The 22,419-nt window shown below is 39.2% G+C and overlaps 1 protein-coding gene across 9 annotated transcripts in view; it reads left to right on the top strand.

Annotated features, from left to right (window-relative positions):
* The first annotated feature begins 1,596 nt into the window (after positions 1-1,596).
* EPRS1 (glutamyl-prolyl-tRNA synthetase 1) overlaps positions 1,597-22,419 on the top strand; it is a 41,790-nt gene continuing 20,967 nt past the window's right edge. For 3 of the 9 annotated variants that reach the window (XM_068939877.1, XM_068939875.1, XM_068939873.1), the window contains exons 1-14: positions 1,597-1,773; positions 4,234-4,318; positions 9,009-9,108; positions 10,979-11,135; positions 12,388-12,527; positions 13,185-13,279; positions 14,470-14,596; positions 15,538-15,730; positions 16,115-16,286; positions 17,275-17,508; positions 18,869-18,953; positions 19,308-19,367; positions 19,661-19,681; positions 21,702-21,812. In XM_068939877.1, coding sequence (XP_068795978.1) covers positions 1,728-1,773; positions 4,234-4,318; positions 9,009-9,108; positions 10,979-11,135; positions 12,388-12,527; positions 13,185-13,279; positions 14,470-14,596; positions 15,538-15,730; positions 16,115-16,286; positions 17,275-17,508; positions 18,869-18,953; positions 19,308-19,367; positions 19,661-19,681; positions 21,702-21,812 — 1,626 coding nt within the window. In that variant the 5' untranslated portion in view covers positions 1,597-1,727. Of the gene's footprint in view, positions 1,774-4,233; positions 4,319-8,412; positions 8,547-9,008; positions 9,109-10,978; positions 11,136-12,387; positions 12,528-13,184; positions 13,280-14,469; positions 14,597-15,537; positions 15,731-16,114; positions 16,287-17,274; positions 17,509-18,868; positions 18,954-19,307; positions 19,368-19,660; positions 19,682-21,701; positions 21,813-22,419 lie in introns of all 9 variants that reach the window. The other 6 variants (XM_068939878.1, XM_068939876.1, XM_068939874.1 and 3 more) reach the window with 3 other exon arrangements.

Raw genomic sequence — 22,419 nt, 5'->3', positions numbered from 1 at the left:
TTAATCCTTTCATCTATAGCCTTTCTTCTCTTTCCTCAAATATATGGCTAGCAAGAACTTGCAAGGTAGATCCAGCCTGCTTTAATTACAGCCTTCAGATTTTGGTTCATTGTAAATGTAATCATTCCAAATATTGATTCCATGGCTGAAGTTTGAAAAACCTAACAAGTACAGTTTAAATTCATTTTCACTGACTCACTTATACATAATTCCACCCATCCTCTCCACAATTCTCGGATATGTATGCTCCAGCATTCAGACCAAAATCTATATGTGGATTTGCCAAGTGCGTTAATAGCACTGATGCAGATGTAGAACGACTTAAAAGACAACACAAAAACTGCCTTAATAAGTCTTTTCACGTAACATTAAAACACAAAATAGAACACCTGCTGTTAATAATGTTCATCTATGTCTCGATATCCTTTGTTTCATCTAGAACCTGATATCTGTTGTGAATTTCTCCAGCATATGCCACTTTCTAATTGTGCTGTAATTTCACTTACCTCTGCTCATTTACAATTTTCTCACTGCAATTAGAATGCACATGGCATACACTCGCTTCTACCCTGTGTGCAAAGCAGCGAACGTATGGAATTTCTTTCCACACTCACGGAAATTAAGAATTGCTAATACAGAAAAATATTAGGGAAACTCGAAATGCAGTTCAGTAGCAGGAAATGGAGAGAAGCCAGCACGCCATCAGCAGTCACGCTCTGGCTAGACCGCTACCCCTGCTGCACAGAACAGCGCTGGTCCACCAATCAAGCGTTTGAGGATTTCTCTGCTAGCGAATTAGGTGCTATAGTATGAGCTATAAAATGGGGGGGGGGGGGGGGGGAGGGCGAGCACAATGACACTGCATTGTCCTTGCAACAATGTGAACTTGAGTCTGTCTCCTGTGGAAACTGCTAACACAGTATTTCTGCAATTCATTCCAAGGATAGCGTGACCTCCTGCAAAATGTGCGTGTTTGTGAGGAATATGTTTTAAAAAGCAAGAGAACAGATATAAGACATACAGGTTTAACTAGTGAATGCACAAGTCTCAGCACGTGTTGCTCTCTTCGACTTGTTCACACCATTACATAAAGAAAGGTGGCTGCAGCAACCTCTCCTGCTGTTGTCAGGCACCTGCTTCACCGGTTTTACTGTCACATCCAGCGAAGCTCTAGAGAGCTCTCTGCCTGATCGCCAGCCCCGCCGCAAGGGGACACACGCTGACACCCACCAACCCTGCGGCTGCGGGGTCCAGGCCCCCTCACCAGGGCCTCAGGCGAGCCCAGCCCTGCCGAGGTACCTTTTCCCACAGCTGAGACACAGCGGCACGCCTCGGCCGAGCAGGCGGAACCCCTGCTTCCCCAGCCCCTTCCAACCCACCTCCGCTGCGCAGCTTTCCACGCCCTGCGAGGACGGGCCGGGGCCGGGGCCGGGGCCGGGGCCGGGGCCGGGGCCGCCGCCGCCGGGGCTTGGCTCAGCCCCGGCTCTCGGCAGCGCCCGGCACCATAACAGGGGCGGAACCTCCGCTCGCGGCCGCACCGCCCGGGGAGCCCTACGGAAGTGACGGAAGCGGAGCGCGGCCTTTCCCCTTCCCCCTCCCCGTGGCGGCAGGGAAGGGGCGGGGCCGGGCCCCGTGAGCTGGCGGCGCCCCGCCCCGCCCCTCCGCCCCGCCCCTCCTCTGCCTCGCTCCGGCCCGGCGGCGGCGGCGGCGGCAGTGACAGCGGCGGGATGGCGGCGCTGAGCCTCACCGTGAAGGCGGGGAACCCCCCGCTCGGTAGGTGCGGGCGGGCGGGCGGACCCCCCGCTCGCCCGCCGTCCTGGGAGGGCCTCGCCTCGCCTCGGCCTCGGCTCGCGCCGCCGGCGGGGCGCGTGGCCGCCGCGTTGCATCGTGCGGCCGGCGGCGCCGCCGCCGCGGCCTTGGGGCGGGGGGCGGCGGGCGAGGCCCTGTCGGCGGAGGGGCCGGGCGGCGGCGCGCAGGGGACACGTCGCAGCGCCGGGGAGGCGGCGGCGGCGGCCCGGGGTGCCGGCCGGGGCCGCGTGTCCGGCTGCGCGGCGGCTGCTGGCCCGGGTCGGCCGCGGTGTGCGGCCGGCGGCTGGGCTGCCCTGCCGCCCTGCGGCTGGCCGGGGCCCGGCAGGTTGCCGTCGTGCTTTGCCGGGATGGTGCCGGCAGTCCGAGTAACTTAAGCAGGAGAGACTGAGTCATAGGTAGAGCCTGGAGTGACTTAGCAGGTTGAGCCTCCCTTTGCAAGGCAGCCTTGGTTCAGACTGTCCGTTTGCAAGCTGTGCCCGTTTACTGGTAACTTGCAATTGTCAGTTGTGGTCTGCTGCTGACGTTCAGCTCCTTTCGGGAGCTTGCTCAAAGTTGCACGGCGATTTTTGCTTTTCCAGTTGCTCACTGCCCTTTCATGTTGTTTTGCCTTTAAAAACCTTCCCTGCCTTCTTCATTGTGTTATCTGTCGTCTGGAATCAGCCTTTTGTACTTATTCCATGCCATTTCCTCATTCTATTAGAGCTATTGGAAAATTATGTTTTCTTCTCATTCTTCTTCATCTTAGTTTATTGATTGCTTTTTCACAGTTGAGTACAACTAGCATGACTACTGATTTAAGGTATAATGACATGCAAGTTTTAAGTAACCTTCCTCCCAATACTTGTTTCTACTGATTTGCTAAAGAAAATATTATGCAACATAAGCTACAGTTAACGTGGGTTTAGGGGCTTTGGAGGTTTTTTGGGTTTTTTTTAAGACAGTTAATTAGCATGACTAGAGACACGGTGTAGAAGATATTCAGTTATGTCAGAAATACGAAGTTTTACAAAAGAAACAGTTCTGCAAACATTTGTATTAAGAAGGCAAGCACAGTCATCCTACTTATTCCTCCATCATACGTTCATCATCGCTGTGTGTGGGGAAAAGTGTAGCAGCTATTAATGTCACTAGTATTAATTGCATAGTTTGGTATGCACAATACGTGTTATTTTCAAAGCATTTCTGTCCCTTAATTAAAATACTTGAATGTCTAGCAAACATACTGCGTAATGATGTCATCCTGACTTTGACAGAGGGATAACTGAGGGCTGGGAAGAATAACATTGATTTACTATGGACAGAAGCTTAATGTCATGAGAAGGGCTTGTAGCTCAATAGAGGTAAGAGCCAGGCAATTCCTAGCTCCAATGCTTTGTATTTAGGCCAGCGTATTAATAGCTTAATAACATCATCTGCCTTAGGTAGTCCATAAGTTGTTCTTAAAAAGATATGATGAAGTGCAGCGCACGCTATGAAAACTGTCGCAGGTTAGTTGCCTCGTCACCGTCTGGAGTATAGTGCTTTAGCTAGTTTCACTTCAGTAATATGGGCCTATGCAAAAGCTTGCTGTCTTTATACGTGCTTCTGAGCAAAGCAAAGGAACACAAGCTCTTCTTCTGCCCTGCCTCTCTGGCTATGCTCAGCTGGCTGGACCTGGATCAGAGCCAATCCAGAAATAACACAGCCAAGTTAGCCTGATGCTTTGCTTGAGCTAGTGTGTCATGCTGTAGAGCATCAGGATCAGAGCAGTCTTGCATCAGGCCGCTTTGTATATGGGCAGAGCTCTCTGCCCATTTGTAGATGTAGCCTAAAAGCTTCAATAATTCTTCCATTTTTAGAGGCTAACCATTACTGTCGAAGATGAACTACTCTGAAAACCCTATATAAGCTTACTGTTCTTTTTCATGGGTAGGGTTTCTTGATCTGGATGGCTAATCTTTTTAAAAAACATTAAATCTGGTTGAAAAAGTAGCCTTATCCTTGTTCAGAAAATACTAGGTAAAAATACTGGAAAAGTAACGGGCCTCCCTTGCTGCGTATTTCAGGGCTGCGATGGAATACGTTACTACAGTGGTCAAATAAAGCATTTTGAGTCTGTTCTCTTAATATATTGGAGGACAGGATTAATTTTTGCAATATCCTTCTGAAGGAAAATTTATTATTGCTGACACTTGACTGCAGAGCTCACTGCAGACTACTGTATGTTACGCATTATCAATTTAAGGTAATCATAAGGACTGCCAAGAATAAGAAGTCTCCTGCATATAAGATTGAACATTGATTTCTTCCCTGGGCAGTCTCATTTGAAGGAGCCAGGTAGGACGCCTTGTCCTATTTGATAAGAAATGTATTCCATACTAGCAACAAAACAGTTACATCTTTCTTGGAAGAAAAATCAGTATCTTTCTCTCTTGTTTTTTAAAGGAGCTCTGTTGACGGTGGAGCATGTGAAGAACGATGTCCAAATTTTGGTGGAAGAAGGCAAAGAAACCATCCTCCATGTATCCGAGTAAGTGACTTTGCATCTCTCCTTTTAGCTTTGGATCAGCAGTTTTAAAAATCACATGGTTGTAACATTAACAGTAACCTTTTTAGGTAGGAGGAAGAAAAGGATGTTTTATTCATCGCTGCATTACTGTTGTCTCTTTGTAGCATAGACAAAACATTTACAACGTCTATTTCATTTTCATGGAAAGAGCTCTGGTATTTGCACGCACCTATGCCTGTACTCTAGCTGCTTAGGTAATAACAGTCACATTGTTGTCTAGTTATTTGCCTTTTCCATGTACTGTGGATTATCGAAAGGGAAGTTATTTTATCTTAACCAAGACTCTGGTCAGGTTTGCATGATTGCTCAGACTTATACATGTGTGATAGAATGCCTTTAAAAAGTTTTTAAGGCACTTTTTTGCTGCATAAAAGATGTGAAGGTGCAGTGGGATTTCAAAAACCTGCCGATTAACTCTGTCATGCTATCCTGTATATCCATCTGCATTCCCTAGAAAAAACCTACAAAACTTTTTAGAAAGCTATTTTTTGCCCTATTAAAAATAGGCTGTCATGGGAGTGAATATTTTCAAGTTGGGGGCAGCAGGGTTTTTTGTATATATCTTGATCTGAGTAGGTTTATACACATATGAGAAGTACAGCACTGATTCTGTTAGTTTTGAGGAAGCTGCGTTGTCGTCTTAGATGCCATATCATCTAAGATATCCGGATATATTAAGAGAAGATTTCCTGATGTCTTAAATCCCATTGACACATCAGTCAAATCAGTGGAAATCTCTGATGTTTAGGATCTCCGGTAAGGGACACGCTTTGGCCATGAACATCGCAGTCATAACTTAAAGTATTTTAACACTGTGATGAGTTCAGAATTGTGTATTGTAAGTGTGGTTTTCAAGTACCTGATTGTATTTGGGAAAAAGAGGGGAAAAAGTTCTATGGTAAGTAGTGTTAAGTAGATGCAGCCGTTGTTCACTCGCTTACTGACAAACTTGTGTTTTGTGAGCCACTCGTGTAGTAAATGCTGTAAAGTCACTCATGCAGCAGAAATGGGTATTCCTGCACAGGTGTAGAATGATTGTAAAAATTACATAATATTTTTATGTAGTGTCATGGAGATCCTGGTATGATACTCATAAATTAATGCTGATTGAGCTTTTCCACGTTCTCGTGACCTTAGAGAGCAAGCCTGTCCCTGCATACATATTTCTGCAAAAGATCAAAGCACCAGGAATGATTCACAGTCTTCAATCATAATGATTATGATAATGATTGTAAAAGTTTTTTTTCTGCTTAAAGTGTTAGTCTTGGACTCGGGTATGAGTTCTCTCCTTACTGCAGTCTCTGATCTTGTATGCTGTCTTTTGCTGTGTCTTAGTGATGGTATTGAATTTGTGGTTCTGAATTACAGTTGAGGCAAGATAAATGTGTCAGGTTATACTGGAGTTTAGTTTGTACAGCATCGGTAATTTTCAGTGCATGTTATGCACTTGGGGGGGTTTAATGTATATGAAATAAAGACACCTTAATTGGATGCTTCTTTGCACTTGCATGAGTGAATTTTCCGCTTAAGTAGTCTTAGTCAGGTTTTGATTTAATATTCCTTTCTCAGTTTAGGTAGTGCGTGTGTATGTACGTGTGTATGTATATACCAATAGATGTGTGTGCACATACTCCTTGTGTGACACATGGGAATGATCTTGGAATAATATACATTTGAATACTCAGCTTTGAAATAATCTGCTCTTTTATTTTATTGTATTAAATAATTTTATATTAACATGCCTTATTCCAGCTGCATTGCAACAACCCTCATTTCAGCTGTGATAGAAATGATCAGAAACGTAAAACTCTCCTGCACTTCAGTCCAAGGTGGATACGATCTAGAATCATGCCTTTATCAGATGGGTTTTTTTTGTGTGTTTGTATCATCTCAACCCTGGCCTCAAATTATGTTTAAGAAGTTATTTCATCCCTCAGAAATGCATAAATCTTCTTTCGCTCACTTGTACAATCATTGTAAAAATTGATTTTCTATTTTAAAGTCTGTTACAATTGTATTTGTAACGTGAGAAGCATCAGCTGAACTGATACCTCAGCTAATGCATTTGGTAGATGGATTTTATGACATCAGTGCTCCTGAGGCTGTCTTACTTTGGCATGACTTGAAATTCACTTGGGGTGTCTCTGATTTTCGGGAAACCATTAATTTCAATGACTTGACTTGAATGAGAAAGAACATTTTATTTGGTCTTTTTAAAGTAATATTTTTGAAGTGCAGTTAAACGTCTAACTAGCTGAAAAGCTGGTCACTAATTTGAGGTGCTGAATTGTATTTTAAGGCTTATTTTTGCAACCTTATTTTCAAAACTTCATGTGGCAATAGCTCTCAAGCAAACAAACTAATTGTTCATGACTTCATAGAGTGTTTTAATATACCTGCATCTTATCAGATAACAAACTGCAGTACAGCTTTTGCATTTTGTGTCATGTGAATATATGCATGCTTCAGAGTAGTGTTGCCCTTTGAGAGAGGCAAATGTATTTTACCTCTGCAGAGAACCATTCTGCAATGCTTTGTAAAAATGAGCTCAAATAGTGATTTATCACAATCAGAGATCCTCTGTGTTTTGTTTTGTCTTATGTTTTTTTTTTTCCTTTTCCATCTTGCCTTGCCTTCTCCTTGAATATTTGTCCCATAAATGCAATGAGTGTTGTATTTTAGTATGTGGCAGTTCACGTCATTATCTATAGAAACCTAGTATTTTCTTTGCCTGTAACATCACATTTTTCCTGATTATTCCTTCTTACTTGCTTCTGGAGTTAGCAGTCACTAACTTCAAAGAGCATCCTTAATGTGTTGTGCCCTTTTCAAAGAAAGGAACCCAAATAGTGGTATATTTGGGCTAAATGGGAAGCTTTTTCCCCAAAGAAAATAAACAACTTTCTAGGATAGGTAAGGTTTTACTCAGAGTAACACTTTCTTATATTTATTCAGTTTTGCTTGAGTGATCAAGTGTATATGCTTTAGTATGAACTAGTGAAAACAACAAAAACACATTTCACAGAGTTATTTACAGGTGAAATGTTTTATTGTTCTCAGTCTGGAAGGGATAGCAGTATGAAGTAGGCTAGAAGTATGAAGGAAATACTTTGCATATGTTGGCCCCTGACTGTCTTTTGTTTTTGATAGTAATGGAAGGATCTTCTGTATACTGGAGCCTCAAAGCTAGAAGAAGAGGAAAAAAAAAAAGGCAGAGGAGAACTATGATCTTGTAAATTTTAATGCAGTTAACCCAATGAGACTGGCTGATCCACTTATGCTAAAAATGGGAATTGTTGTAGTGGTTCCAATATCAGGAAGGCTTTTATATCTTTTTGAGGACTTTCACTGATGTTTGCAAGGTTTTTTGAGGGCTATCAAAAATTCTTTTTCATTTTCTGAAAGACACAGAAGGTGCCCCAGGAAGAATATTACTTGCTTGAGGTTGTTCAGCAAAACAGAGGCAGAGACAGAAATGAAACCTTGTCTGGAGAAATTCTAGTGTAGTATTCAGTCCATTAAATTGAGTGGAATAGAACACTTGGCTGATTTTATTGATGTTGATGCTCGTTTAGAAGCAATCGGAGCTTTAAGTTTGAAAGCCAGTTCTATGCAAGTTTGTAGAGATAAGAATTATCTGCAGAATTGAAGATTGTGATGCTTCTTTCTTCTGAAGCTTCTAAAACTTCTTTCTTCTTTAGTAAATATTAATGATCTGCTTTAGATGGCTTTGAAGCTAGATTTCTCACAGTATGCAACTTTTAGTAATAATGTATGTGAGGTGGAAAAGGGAGATTAAAACACGGAAAGAAATGAGAATTCTCGACAGCTGAATGGGGAAAGCAAGCCTTTATCTAACTGGAATCAGAAAGCGTGCCACCTGATTTTAAGCAGAAATACAAATGTAACTGTGAAAACTCATCTCACAGCTTAAATCAGGAAAAAAAGCATGGGAGGTGTTATAGGCAGGGGGCTGCGTTTGCATATACGTGGTATTGTATGCTTTAAGATTTTTGACTGGTATTGTAATGTTGCATAAATATGCTTTACTGCAGGTAGTACCATTAGATTACCATGTCTGGACGAATTAGCCTGCTATCTGGGGAGAAAATTGAGTAAAAATAAACATACAGGCAGCCACCTCTATTTAACAGGGGACAGTCTTTGTATAAAGTGTGAAATGAGCAAAGTAAGTAACAAACACACAAATTTTTTTTTTCCCTCTGACTTAGAGCCAGGATAGAGACCTTTCTGCAGACTCTCTAGGGATCCTCTTCAAAGTCATCCTTTGGTACACGAAGTAAAGAAAATGTCAGTTCAGCTCCTTATGCTCTGGAAAATTTATTTATATAGCTCAAGTTATCCTTATGCATTCTCTCAGATGTAGAGAAAGGGGAGCTATAACTTTGAAAGAACAGTCAAAGTTTTATTATCCTTCATTTCTGTTTAAAGAAAAGTGTTTAATGTTTGAAAGCTTAATTGGAAAAACAAAGATTGCTTTTTTTTTTTTTTTTGTTTTGGCCTGTTGGCTCACTTAAAAATGATTTTGCACTTCTTTCAACCGTGTTTGTACAGTTAAAATTGAATTGGAAGTAGTAAGTTAATATACCTTTATTTTACCTTTTTTTTTTTTTTTTTTTTTTTTCTCTAGCCACGTTGCATTTACTGATGTGAATTCTATAGCCCGTTATCTGGCTAGAGTTGCAAGTTCCTCTGGGCTGTATGGTTCGAATCTCTTGGAACACACTGAGGTGAGAAGTAATCATGTCCCCCCCTTTTTTCCCCTCTTTTCCCCTTTCCCTTTCTCTTTTTCCTCCTTCTTTTGGCCAGTAGTCACAGTGTTTTTGTTTGAGGAATTTGTTCTGTTGTTTTGCATTTTATTATTAGGTTGAGGGTCCAATTATCTGGGATGCTGATTCCCCCCCCAACCTTGCTCCTTCTCTGGAGAGTCATAAATCTGAACTTAATAAGGGTTGTCCTTCCCCACCCTCAACAGCTACTCCTAACTCGACAAATCGCTAACATCATAGGATAATTCAGGCTGGAAGGAGATGTCTGCTGCTCTCCCTTTTCACTTTCTTCAGCTATGATGCCCTCACTTACTACCATGTAACCCTTGAATGTACCCAGTAACAAAATATCCTCCTGTAACTTGTGAATAGGTGCTTCAAATACCGAGTTAGTTTTTGGTCTGTATGGTGGGCAAACTCTGACCGTGGTTCCGTTCAGTGCTTGAGACCCAAGCTACTTGCCTTCTGGTTTGGGAATCTGGCCAGATTGCCAAATTGGTGTAAGGTTCCCTCACATGAAGTCCTGTATTCCGTAATGCTTCCCTAGTGGTGCCATGAAGGCACTAAAATTTGTATGCCAAAACGAAAGCAGTTACTTCATATCATATCCGATATTTGTAAGAGGGACTTCTTCCTGAGTCCAGCTCAGAGTAGCCATATGCTGAATTTTAAATCGCTGCCTGAAACTTGCAGATGAATTGGAATTTATTTCCTCTGAAATTTGGGGAGGGAACTGAAGGACTTGATTCAATTCCCTCCTCTCTAAAACTTTACTTTAAACTAGTAGAAATCAATCCTCAGCCCTCATAGCTGTCCTCAAGAGTGTTGTCTCATATATTGCTTATATGGCATTTAAAAAGTAGGATGTCTTGTGGCTAGTTAAATTTTCTGATCAAGAATACTATTTCTAAGAAGTTAAGTCCTAAGACCTCAGCAAGCATGCTTTCAAGGTCAGCAGTTCTGATCAAATACTTCTTTTCACTTTTACATCTTTCAGAAATAAAATAGCACTTTGAGAAGCACAGTGACAGCTGCATTTGCAGTGGAAATATTTTGGAACATAACTGCAAATGACTGAACTGAATTCCATGGCAGTGTAATTACATCTGTGTCTGCCACGTTGGCTTGCATATTGGAAGGATTCCTAATGCAGTTTGCAGACTATTTGCACATGAATTAGAGACAGAAGACTGTAAGAGATGCATAAAGGCTCTTAAAGAATTGAGCGACTTAGTTTATAGTCTTAACTTTTTTTTTAATCTATGCACCAAGATGTATTTCCTTTTATGAAGATTGTTTTGCAGGGGTGGGGAAAGGGAAATGAGGGATAGAGGCAGGGACTGTGTTTCCTCAAAGCAAGACTAGATGAGGCAGAGAAGATAGGGAGCAAGGGAAAATGCACTAGCATACTAATCCACTAGCAATACCAGGAAGATCAAATGGGACATGCATGTAGTATCTAAATCATTGAAGGATGGTGGCAGGTTTTTTTATACTCTGTGTGATAAGCAAGTACCTAAGAGCAGCTATTTTTTTTCCCAATAATTGGAATAGCTTCAATAAGGTCGTTATAGTTTCAGCAGCTTATGTACATCCTGAAGGAAGAAATTGGATTTAATTGCTTAATACAGTTCTGGGTGAATGTTTCAGTGTATTTTATTTTTCAGGTTTTTTGAAAGTATATTGTGATTTATCATCCAGTATATTCAATGCTTGTATTTAATAGTTGAACAGAAAACATCAACTGAAATATATTTTATATCACTTCTGATTTCTGACAAATTTTTCTCATTCCTTTGGTAACTTTGAATGTTTTGTCTCTTACGACTAGATTGACCACTGGCTGGAATTCAGTGCTTCAAAGTTATCTACTGCAAGCCTGTTTCTTTCAGCAGTCCAAGAGCTCAACCATTGTCTGTCTCTGAGAACCTACTTGGTTGGAAACTCTCTGAGTCTTGCAGACTTGTGTGTCTGGGCTGTACTAAAAGGTATCAGCAAGTGTTCTCATTTTCACTGATTTGCTATCATAGTATATGAGAGTTCTCATATTTCCTTTTTTGCGATGCCAGTGGCAACTCTCAGCTGTATGCCAGACTGTACTCTTCCTTGCCTGTTACTTTGGTCTGTGCATCACCAGTGTTGGGAACAGTATAGTTTAGGTAACACTGGGATTTTTTTTTTTTTTTAACCCTGTAGTTTTTATGTAGAATTTTGTAGGATGTAGTTATAGAGGGATCAATGTAAAAAGTTTCTTGCTGAGTAAAACTCTTTTAAATAAAACCTGTAGCTTATTTAACTTTTTTTTTAAACTATAAGAGTTTCTTTTTATTTCCTTTTTCCTAAATAGGAAAATTTGCCTTGGCCTGAAATTTTGGATTTATCAATTGAATTATTTTGTAATATAGAGTAAAATTATATACACAGACCTTTCAATTTCATTACCTTAGTAGAAGAGTATATTTATTTAGTTTTTAGTTTGGGTTATTAAAAGAGGTATATGATAACCTTTGAAGGATATAAGATAAAAAACAAATCCAAAGCTTGCTTTGAATTCTGTTAGGTGCGTGTCTAAAACTGTTAGATGTCAGTCTATCACTCGACTATGACTAAATTCCTAACGAAATAAAAGAATGTATGTATATGCATATATATATGTAGATATAGATATATATAAAAAGATTAAAAGCTAGCATCTTCCAATATTTTTTAGAGTGGCAGCTCATAGTGTCGAAATCGGAGATGAGTGTATTTCCTTAAGTTTTCTTCCTTTGCCCAATCAGAGTCTTCCTCGTGAAGATGTGTGCCTTGTCTCACGATATGGGTATACAGCCCTCTAAAATAAAGGGTAGTATTAAAACAGGCTTCACTTTCAGTAAAGTTTAGCAAATATTGAATATAAACACATTAGTGGGATACCTTTAGTTACATGTTGAAAAAAATTGTTAATAGTTTTGAGGTGGATGATGAAAGAAAAAATGCATGTTCCCCACCCTTCTCTCTTCCCTTTTGGTGAATCCAAAAAGGAATGGAGTATGTTTTGTTTGGGGATTTTTTTTTTTTTTTTTTTTTTTTTTTGCTTTAAAATGCACCCTGTATGTCCTCATAGCTAGATGTCTTTTTCCATAAGAGAAAATAAGCAGAATTGTTTTTAAATCACAATCTTTCTTAGTTTGAAAAATAGCTTTTGGTAATCCTTCTATTTTCATAAATGTATAGCTTGAAAATTTTATTTGCCAACAGATAATAATATATGGCAAGAGCAGTTACAGCAAAATGAAGCTCCTGTCCATGCAAAGAGGTGGTATGGCTTTCTTGAGGCACAGGATACTTTTCAGTCGGTAGGAGCCAAGTGGGTTGCTGGTACACCAAAGGTCAAAATGGTAAGCTTTACTCAGATTCTCTGATGAGAGTGGCTTTATTTGTGTGAATATAGTATAAGGGACGCTTTTTTTTTTGGTAGCTCTTTTAAGTTAGAGAATTGAAAGGAATCGGCTGTACAGTAAATGAAATTTTTGTAAACTCTTGTTTAAGAAAAACTGGTAATTTCATTTTCAGAAATGTATGGGTAGTGCAGTCCAACACTTACATGGAATCATGGGAAAATGGCAACTGTCAGTCAGTGCTGCTCTCTAACCGCGTTATTTGCTTTTTCTAACAAGGCTTTTGAGATCCTGCTAACCCTGCAAAGAGAGCAGTCTTTGGTTGACTGAACTTGTTAGTCCCATTCTGGTTTAGGGAAGTGAGATAATTAAAACTTGGCTAGCAACTATTTTCTTACATCTAATAAAGTCCACAACTTGGGGCTTTTCAATCACGGACCAAATTTGAAGATAGAATAACTTAAAGCTCCAGAATTAATCTTGTTTTGGTGTGCTATGAGTAGTGTTCCAGTTGTGAAAGCGTGAATTTGGGGCCCAGTATGGCGGCTTTTCCTTGTCTGTTCTGAAAGGAGATGTTGGAGGAGAAGCTTGCATCTGAAGTTTTATATCTGGTTTTACAGCTAATGTGATCTGTTATAATGTCTCTTAATTTTTAAGGCAACAGAAAAGAAAGCAGATGTTGGCAAGTTCGTTGAACTTCCTGGTGCGGAGATGGGAAAGGTCATTGTAAGATTTCCTCCTGAAGCAAGTGGGTAAGAAACAGAAGTACTTTGAGGAGGTTGTGTGTTTTTTGTTTGCATGTGTGTTTCTTGGTTTTTGTTTTTGTTTCTTTTTTCCCTTGGAACACAAAAAGTGCTTTGGGGAGGATGTTGATCAATGTGTCGGGCAAGATTTCTGAGCTGAAAGATTATCTACAGCTTTATCTGCATCTGCGTTAGAGCTGTATGTTTACTTGTCTGTGATGCGTTGGAGTGTGCTACCTAAACTTGTAATAGGGAGGTGAGTTGGCAGCAGGCACCATGGTGCTGCCCAGAAGGGGAATGAGGAGAAGCGCAGGGAAAACATTTGCATAGATAATGGAGGTATGTGCGCTTATGGAAGATGTAGTGTGTAAGTACAGCCTTTGTGAGTTGTATGAAAGGATGGCTGGCCTGGACCTGGCTTCTCCTCCCAGGGAAGGAGAGTTGTATAAAAGGATGCATAGTGCTTGCTAGAGGAGCTGACATATGGGATAGCCTCCTTCCAGTAAGCTTAATACCAGATATGTAATGGAAGCCTTTGTGCCAGGGGTCCAGACTATATGTAGTCCAAAATAACCTCCTCAAATATACAGCAGTGATGTGATGAGCTGTGTCACCGAACTCTCGGATCTGTTGATCCGCTTCTATTACACCATGTTAATTACCAGTGTAGTAAACATAGCTGTAGTCAGAAATCACTTAGCAGTTTAGAAATGCTTTCTCTAGCAGAGATTATTTACCATGGCTGTAACATACTTAGAGCTTTACTATATGAATCAATAAGTAACCAAATATTTCATAACCAATTTCTTGCATAAAATTTTCAGTCAGCTTTTTATATTCTGTTTCTTTTTAGAATTGCCTGATAAGCTCTAAAATTGCTGCGAGTTCATGTCTTGTGTAAGGTTCAGCATCATGTGACTTCTATGGTAGTGTTTCTTATTCTAGTAGTTCAGTATAAGCTCTCGCTCAAATATGAGTTATGTATTGCATGTACGTGCTTTAAACATTTTTAACAGATACTTACTAAGATTGTAGTAGAAAAAACTTACCTTGCTTTCATAAATATTGAGTATTTCAGCAAATATCCTGATTTTTGGTTTAGCTAATCGTTTCCATTGCAAACCTTCCCTCACCAAAAAAAAAAAAAAAGTCTAACAGAGGAAGTGTTAGTGTATATTTTTCTTTTGTTTCTTTTTTAGATATCTGCATATTGGTCACGCAAAAGCTGCCCTGCTCAATCAGCACTACCAAGTTAACTTTAAAGGAAAACTTATTATGAGGTTTGATGACACAAATCCAGAAAAAGAAAAAGAAGACTTTGAAAAGGTATGATAACAGAATAGTGAAATCATTCACTGTATAAGTTAATTCAAAGTTAAATGACATGCAGATCTGCTGTTGCAGTGATGTACTTTGCAGAGTAGCAGCGTTACACTTGTAAGCCTATGCTGGGAAAAAATTTCATTGTTTACTGTAACAAAGCATAAAGCCCTGTGGTAGCTTGTTTCTTCTTTCTCCAATGTTTATTTTACAACATGTAGATATAAGCCTCTTGGAATACACTGTTGTTTGCATTTTATAAATACTACTGGCTTAAAAAATTCATACAGAAAATGAGAAAAATCCTAGGTGCATAAGTTGGATGCATTTTTTTAAAACATTTTTAAAAAATATTTTCTTGCTGCAACTTTTTCAAAATTTGTAGCATCTATGAAGTGGAAGGTGATGTGAAGTAAATTTTAAAATTGTTTAGCAAAAGAGATTTTCAAAACTTCCAATGTTTGCCTAACCAGTTTTCACCAATTACCCTCTTCTGGGAATGGTTTCAACACAGCTGATCTTGTTTAAAGTTAAATGAGCTTTCAGTATCCATTCCAGACCTTTTTCTATAAGTCTGTGAAATATCGACTTTATCTCTTACTACTCCTAATCACAAGGCATGTAGAGTTCATAAAGGAGGGTTTTCTTTTTTTTTGAGTTACCTAATGGTCTTGCTAATTAGTCTGTAACAAATAGTTTGCTTTCACTTTCATCTTTTTTTTTTTTTTCGTCCAACCTCTTTGAAGTTGTCTGTGTAATCTCACATAATTACAGGCTGCGAATTAATAAGTGCATCTATTTTCTTTCATGCACGTCATGTTATTCTTATGGCTTTATCCTTGCTGGACAATGAAACATTTAAAACATTAGATCTAGCATAAAGAGGATGGAGGTTTAATAACATTTGCATACCTCGGTAGTGCAGTATACACTTTGACACTTTGCAGGTTATTCTTGAAGATGTTGCAATGCTTCACATCAAACCAGATCAATTTACATATACCTCAGACCACTTTGAAACAATAATGAAATATGCTGAGAAGCTTATTCAAGAAGGAAAGGCATATGTGGACGACACTCCTGCAGAGCAAATGAAAGTGGAGCGTGAGCAAAGAATGGAATCTAAACACAGAAATAACTGTAAGATGCTTTATGGTTCCCCTCTTGCTTTCATATCTTTTTTTTTTTTTTAGCAACAAAACTTTTTTTATTAATAAAGGTGGATAAGATGACTACTTGTAAATCTGTAAGGCGCTCATAGAATCTTAGAAGTGTTCAATACTTTGTTCTGCAAGGCTGGGAAAAATAAGTGTACATTTAGACAGATGTAGTAAACTTGTGTATGTATGCATTTGTCATCATTCATTACAATTAAAAAAAAATTCAAAATGTGAAACACGTGAAAATGAATTCCAATGTCTAAAGAGAGGGATGACGTTGCTCTTTGCTACTGCAGTAATAAAACATGGTTCTGTAGTCCAGTTCATTACACCATTAGAAATTATTTATTTTTATTGTTCCTAGGTGTTGAGAAGAATCTCCAAATGTGGGAAGAAATGAAAAAGGGAACAGAATACGGACAGACTTGTTGTCTACGAGCAAAAATAGATATGAGTAGTAACAACGGATGTATGAGGGATCCAACTCTTTATCGCTGCAAAAACCAGCCTCACCCACGTACTGGAAGCACCTACAAGTATGTTCACTTCCTTTTGGGTCCACTGTGTGTGGTCCTTCCTTCCCCCCTCCGCCCCTTTTCAGGTTATTTACCGTTCTTTAGTACATTCACTTCTTTTTCTACTTGGAACCTGCTAATGTTTTTCAATCAGAATATATAATAAGTTCATTAACTTTCTGAAGCTTCTATAAATGATTTTTAAAAGCTGAAAATTAGCCTTCATGGTCAGCAATGTACTTTATTTCAATGTTGGTCTATAAATACATTGTGTGTCAGTGAAGAGCTTTAAGTCAAAAGGTGTATTAAGACTTAGTTGACTGTATGTTAGACAACAAAACTGTTTTCTTTTTCTTTGCTGCAAAATATCCTTGAGCTACTTACCTGCATGACGGCCTCCTTTTTCACAGCAACTGCATCCTTTGTGCAGAATGAAGAGTTGCTGCATGTGCATTGAAGTAAGCCTACCCAATTGCTGGAGGCTATGGTTCAGTGCTTATTTGAAGTCTCTACTTCCAGCCATACAACTCAGCTCTTGTAGATATGACAGCATGGAAACATTGATTTAATGTGTGTATGATAGTAAAGCAATGACTGTGGTTAGAGGTTTGTTTTTTAAAGATGAAAGCTTTGCACGTTATTTGGCTAACTGATGCTTCAGTTTGCTTCTTTTTGATATTGATGCAGAGCGAACTGTAAGACAGCATGTTATAGTTTTGAAAAAAAAGACAGTAGTAGTGTAGGGTTTTTTTATTTATTTTGGAATGCTAATGCTATGGTCAGTTAATTTCTTGAAGGCTTTCTGTTTGCTTTAAAAATGTATTTTCCTCTGTTTGTTTTTTTTTTTAATGGATGAGTTCTGTGGTGTATGTGCTATTTCAGCTAAATCTTGATGTGAAAGCCTTGAGGATCATAGATTTATAAATACTTGGAGTGGTGCTTTGAAGGTTTAACTGTGAGGAAAGTGTTTTGTTCTTCTGCCTTGCTAATTGAAGGTTTTTATTCTCAGGGTTTACCCCACGTATGACTTTGCCTGCCCCATTGTTGACAGTATTGAAGGTGTCACACATGCATTGAGAACCACTGAATACCATGACAGAGATGAGCAATTCTACTGGATCATTGAGGCACTGGGAATAAGGAAACCGTATATCTGGGAGTACAGCCGGCTAAACCTCAACAACACTGTACTCTCCAAAAGAAAACTTACGTGGTTTGTCAATGAAGGGCTTGTAGATGGATGGTATGTTACACAGCTGTAGTTCAGTATCATTCCTTAAGATACTCGTGGCTGCTACAAGCGTTCTCCGCTTTGGACAGCGCTTAAACATCAAAACAGCGTAAATGAATATTTAAACAACATAAGAACACAAATTACGAAGGGCAAGCTGGCTTGTGAACATACAACATATCTGTCTACTGTTCAGTTACTGTGTATGTACATAGTCACGTCCAGTGATAAGCATGAGGTAGCTTATCTCTGGGCTCTGGCTTTTGCCACGAGGGCTACTCTCATACTTTCCGCTCTGAAAGTCATGGGATAAATGCCTGAACAATGCCAGAAGGGGATCTGAGTTGAAGAACTTCTGGTCCCACCCACGTAGTCAAATCCAAAGTACTTCTCTCCCAGTCCTTTTCTCTCCTCTGATACCTTTCTGTTCTTATATTCTTTTTTTGCATGTTAACTGTTTTCTGCAGAAGTTAAAAGGTACTTGCTGGCCTGATAGTTTAAGTATTTTCCTGGAGGGGGTGAGCAGTGAATTCACACTTCCACAGGTAGTTTAGAGCCTAGAAAGGCTTCTTTGTTCTTTCCCGCAATGACCTAGCTGTGGGAGCACACCCACTGATATCTTCTCCTCTTAATACAGGAATCTGAAGAACTTCATAGCTGATGCTAGATCAGACAACTATTTGTAGCATTTTGTTTATTTATTTGATTGTATTGGAAGCCTAGGTTCCTAGTAAGCATGGAGCCACTCTGCTAGAGCCAAAATTCTACTTTTTGCTACTGATGTAGCTGGTCTTACTACCACCGCTACTTTTATAAGCCTCTCTGTTAGGACCTCAGCAAGGTGTAACTCCTATTCCCACCAACGTATATTTTACATTTCATAGTCAACTCTTTTTGATTTCTTATGTAAGAGAAGAAAATCACAGAATTCTCTCATTTATGTCATTGAGACATGATACTGGGGTTATCACTCATCTTTTTCATTTTTCCTTAGCAAGAAAGAATCAAGCCCTGTTGCTTCATGGGGTTCAGGTGCAATTTAAAAGGAAGCAATGTGATGAGGACATAATTCGTGCCTTGCCAGGTCTTCACAGAGACTGAAGACTGACTAGATGTAGAAAAGAGCCACTTCACAGAGAGATGGTTTCCCTCCCAGAGATGAAGCAGTAGGAAACCTGTACCATACATATTGGATGGATAAGAGCTTAGCCTTTTCAGTTAGGCTAGCTCTTCTCATCTACCTCTGAATTCACCCAAGCGAAATAAAGTGAAGCTGTGCCATTTGTGTGGCACCAATATTAAAGCTTTTGGTCAGTCTGTTTAATAGGTAAAATTCAATGTGTAATACTGGTGAACCTTTCTTTTCTACCAGGGATGACCCAAGATTTCCCACTGTACGTGGTGTCCTGAGAAGAGGCATGACAGTTGAAGGGCTAAAACAGTTCATTGCTGCTCAGGTGGATTGGGTTTTTTTTACTTTTTTTCCTCATTCTTTGAGGTTTCACTTGCTAGGAACAAATTTACGTGAGGTTTCAATTAAAGTATTTGTTGAGGTTTCCTCTTTTGAAGGCTTGCTGCTCTCGTGCTTAAGGTTTCAATGATATTAACGCATATGAGCAGGTCCTGGCAGAGTGGGGTGGCAGGTTACTTATTTACGTATTTTGCAAGCTTAGGATTCCTTTCTAAACTGTTTTGATGAACGCTTATAGTAGAAGATGCATAGTCTTTAAAGGACTTTGTTTTAAGTGGGTCTAATCACTAGATTTTTGTTTGTATAAATATATATATATTTTTTGTTTGTTTGTTTCCAGGGCTCCTCTCGATCTGTTGTGAACATGGAATGGGATAAAATTTGGTCTTTTAACAAAAAGGTATGTGCTTATTTGAATTTGATGCTACCCTTAATATCCTTCTTTCTGGGATATGTAGTGAATCCAGCGTTCATTGGAGTGCTTATCACAACAAGTAGTAGTGGCAGTATGTTGCATCATTTGGCACACTTTCAGGAAAATGGAATGTCGCCCCTTTCTGACTTTAACTAGCACTAATCCTACTGATTCTCCTGTACCAATATTTACTTGCTTTACTTAGTAGTATGGGGAAAGGTATTGATATTTGCTGTAAATCTGATATGAAAACTGCATTTCATTTTTCTGCTTTCAAGCTGCGAGCTATCTGTAAGAAGGTATTATTAATGCTTTTTACCTTAGCATATAGCTTACAGTGCTATAAGCATTCGTAGCATAAGCTATCATTTTGCAGCTTCATAGCACAGTCGTATTTGCTTATATAACAGGAGCTCTACAAACCCACTGAAAATGCATTATTCCTAGTTTTAAACTGCTGCCCAGTTCTAGTTTGGCTTATTTGTTAACATAAATGCAAATCTTATTCAATTTGACTCATGTTGGCTGCTTTTCCTTTCCATGGCAAAAGAACTACGATGCTGGGTGTACTGCCTCTGTAGATAAAGCCAGCAGTGCTGATGTTTCTGATTGAATGTCAAATAAGGAATACTGCATCATGACATGGATAGTTGCTTTTTGGCAGCGGATGCTTGGACACTATAATAAGGCGAATTATTAGAATGCTGACTGCATATTTTGTGTGATTGTGGAAACACCTGTTATCTTGCATTGGGATTCCTGCTTGTTTTTGCTTAGACTCTACCCAGATCTGTTCGTTTAAGTAGCATTTGCTTGTCTGGCATGTCTTATATTCCTTCATGTATTTTGCACTTGATCTGCTAAGTACACAAAGGTTTATGAATTGGTTCTTTCTGTTGCTGCATAGGTATACTTATAACTAAGAACTGGATTTCGGGAAAAGTCCATACTGGTTAGCGCTGACTTCTTACATTGACTTTTAAATTGAGTCTCTTACACCTCTGACTCCTTGCACAGCAGCATATTTGTTGGCTAATTTTATTTGCATCTATCTGTGCAGATAGTTTGGAATCTGTAGTATAAGCAAAAGCAGTTTTTTTGCAGGCAGGTTCTTTGGTTTAGGCTTGAAGACCTTCATAGTGGGAGAGCTCTTATTTCTAATCTTTTTTTTTCTTCTTCTTCTTTTTTTCCTTTAGTACCTGACATCTGAGGAAGGGTTGTGCTTTTTAATGATTAAATTAAGAGCCTGGTAATAATACGGTAAATTTCAGCCACTTAGTTTTCAAAATTGTAATATTATTCACCTCTATATTGAGATACATACACAAGTTCTTTTTCAGAGTGTCTAACACTCAGCATTTGCTAACTTATGAATGTGTAACTTCTTAAAGTATATCACCGTATTACCTTACTTTAGGTAATATAGGTCAAGTAATATAGATGCTAAATACTTTTTCCAAAAATTGCTATGTAGTATTTCACTTAAGCATGATTAAACAACAAAAACAAAGTCACTGCATAGTAATAAAGGCAGGTGTTTTCCTTTTTTTTAGCTTCCAGTTAAACTGGTAGAGTTCTGATATTCCTCTTAAGTCCTAGACAACTGTTTTACTTGAATTATGTTTTTTAAGTGCCTCCAAACAGTTAATGAAACCAGTATTTAAGATATGAAAAATGCTGTGGAAAAATACAGTGACTGAGTCTGAAAGTGGACAATAAAAATAGAGGAGGACATTGTGGTATCTTTTTTCTTGCCAAACTCATGCTGTAGAAATCCTGATGAAGTCAATGTTATGGTGTTGCCTTATTATAGTATCTAATGCTGCTGTTTTAAAGTTGCAGACTTAAGTGGTGCTTCCTGCATAGCTAGGTCTGCCCCTGATTCTGCTGGAGTACTGATCTGGGAAATGAGTATGGGATCAGGTCTTGTGCTGTCAAAGAAAGAAGTGTGCTAATAAATTGCTTTAAATTCAACTACTTGCAAAGGAGATGGTCAAGATATAATAGTGTATGTGCATAGTAAAACTTTGTCGTAGTACGTTTTACTGTGTCTTCCCTATGAGGCATTAGCTCGTAATTTTGGTTGCTTTTGGCATCAGTAGTACGGAATCCATAGTTTTTACTCAAAGTATTTCAGTAAGGGTGGGGAAACAGCTTTTCCTTTTTGTAGCTTTGGATTAAAGTAACGCTAAAGCAAACATTAAAAAATGCAGTAACACAAAGAATACCAGTTAATACTCCTTTTTGCTCTCATTTTATGCAACATTTTATTTCTGACGGTGTCGTATACTCAAGATCTTCCTCATTTGTTTTCTGTAGGTTATAGACCCAGTAGCACCTCGGTATACTGCTTTACTGAGAGATGCAGTGGTTCCAGTAAATGTTCCTGAAGCTCAAGAGGAGATGAAAGAAGTAGCTAAACATCCAAAGGTTCTCATTTTACTTTACTTAGTACTCCTGTACTGCAGAACAGTAAGGCTGGAAGTATCTTGGATTAGAGCAGGCATCTAGGAAAGTCCTAGTTTTAATTTGCTGGGACAGTATGAGGTAAAACCAAGGTGTACTTTCCTCATAGAATTGTCAAAAGGAGGCAATTACTGAACGTGTGTGCTCAGATAGGAGAATGATATAGGGAATTGCTTTTGTAAATGTATACAGTTTGCATAGACAAAGCTATGCTAAAAGGTGCCTCTGGGAGTTTTCGGAAGAGACTAAGTAGGTGTGCAGTGATGTTCAGACTGTTTTTATTGTTTGTATTTGTAAATAGTGTCACATAGAAGTTTAAATATAAAATTAATTCAAGCTTTATGGTTATCATGCAGTAGTTACTACTTATCTGTAAGAGAGGGGTATTGGGAGAGATTTTTTTTTTAATAGATTATAAAATCAGACTTATGTAGGGAAATCAAGTATTAAATATTGACACTGTGAAAAGAGGTTCGGTAAACAGAATGATACCTCTAAGGAGGAGGAGGTGTTACCGACACAAATTTATCTGATTAGGAAAGATGCTTTCCTTTGAGGATGACATCTCAAA

This window comes from Struthio camelus, chromosome 3, assembly GCF_040807025.1.
Source record: "Struthio camelus isolate bStrCam1 chromosome 3, bStrCam1.hap1, whole genome shotgun sequence".
Classification (NCBI taxonomy): domain Eukaryota; kingdom Metazoa; phylum Chordata; class Aves; order Struthioniformes; family Struthionidae; genus Struthio; species Struthio camelus.
Note: the sequence above shows the minus strand (reverse complement) of the source record. Positions and strands in the feature narration are given on the sequence as shown.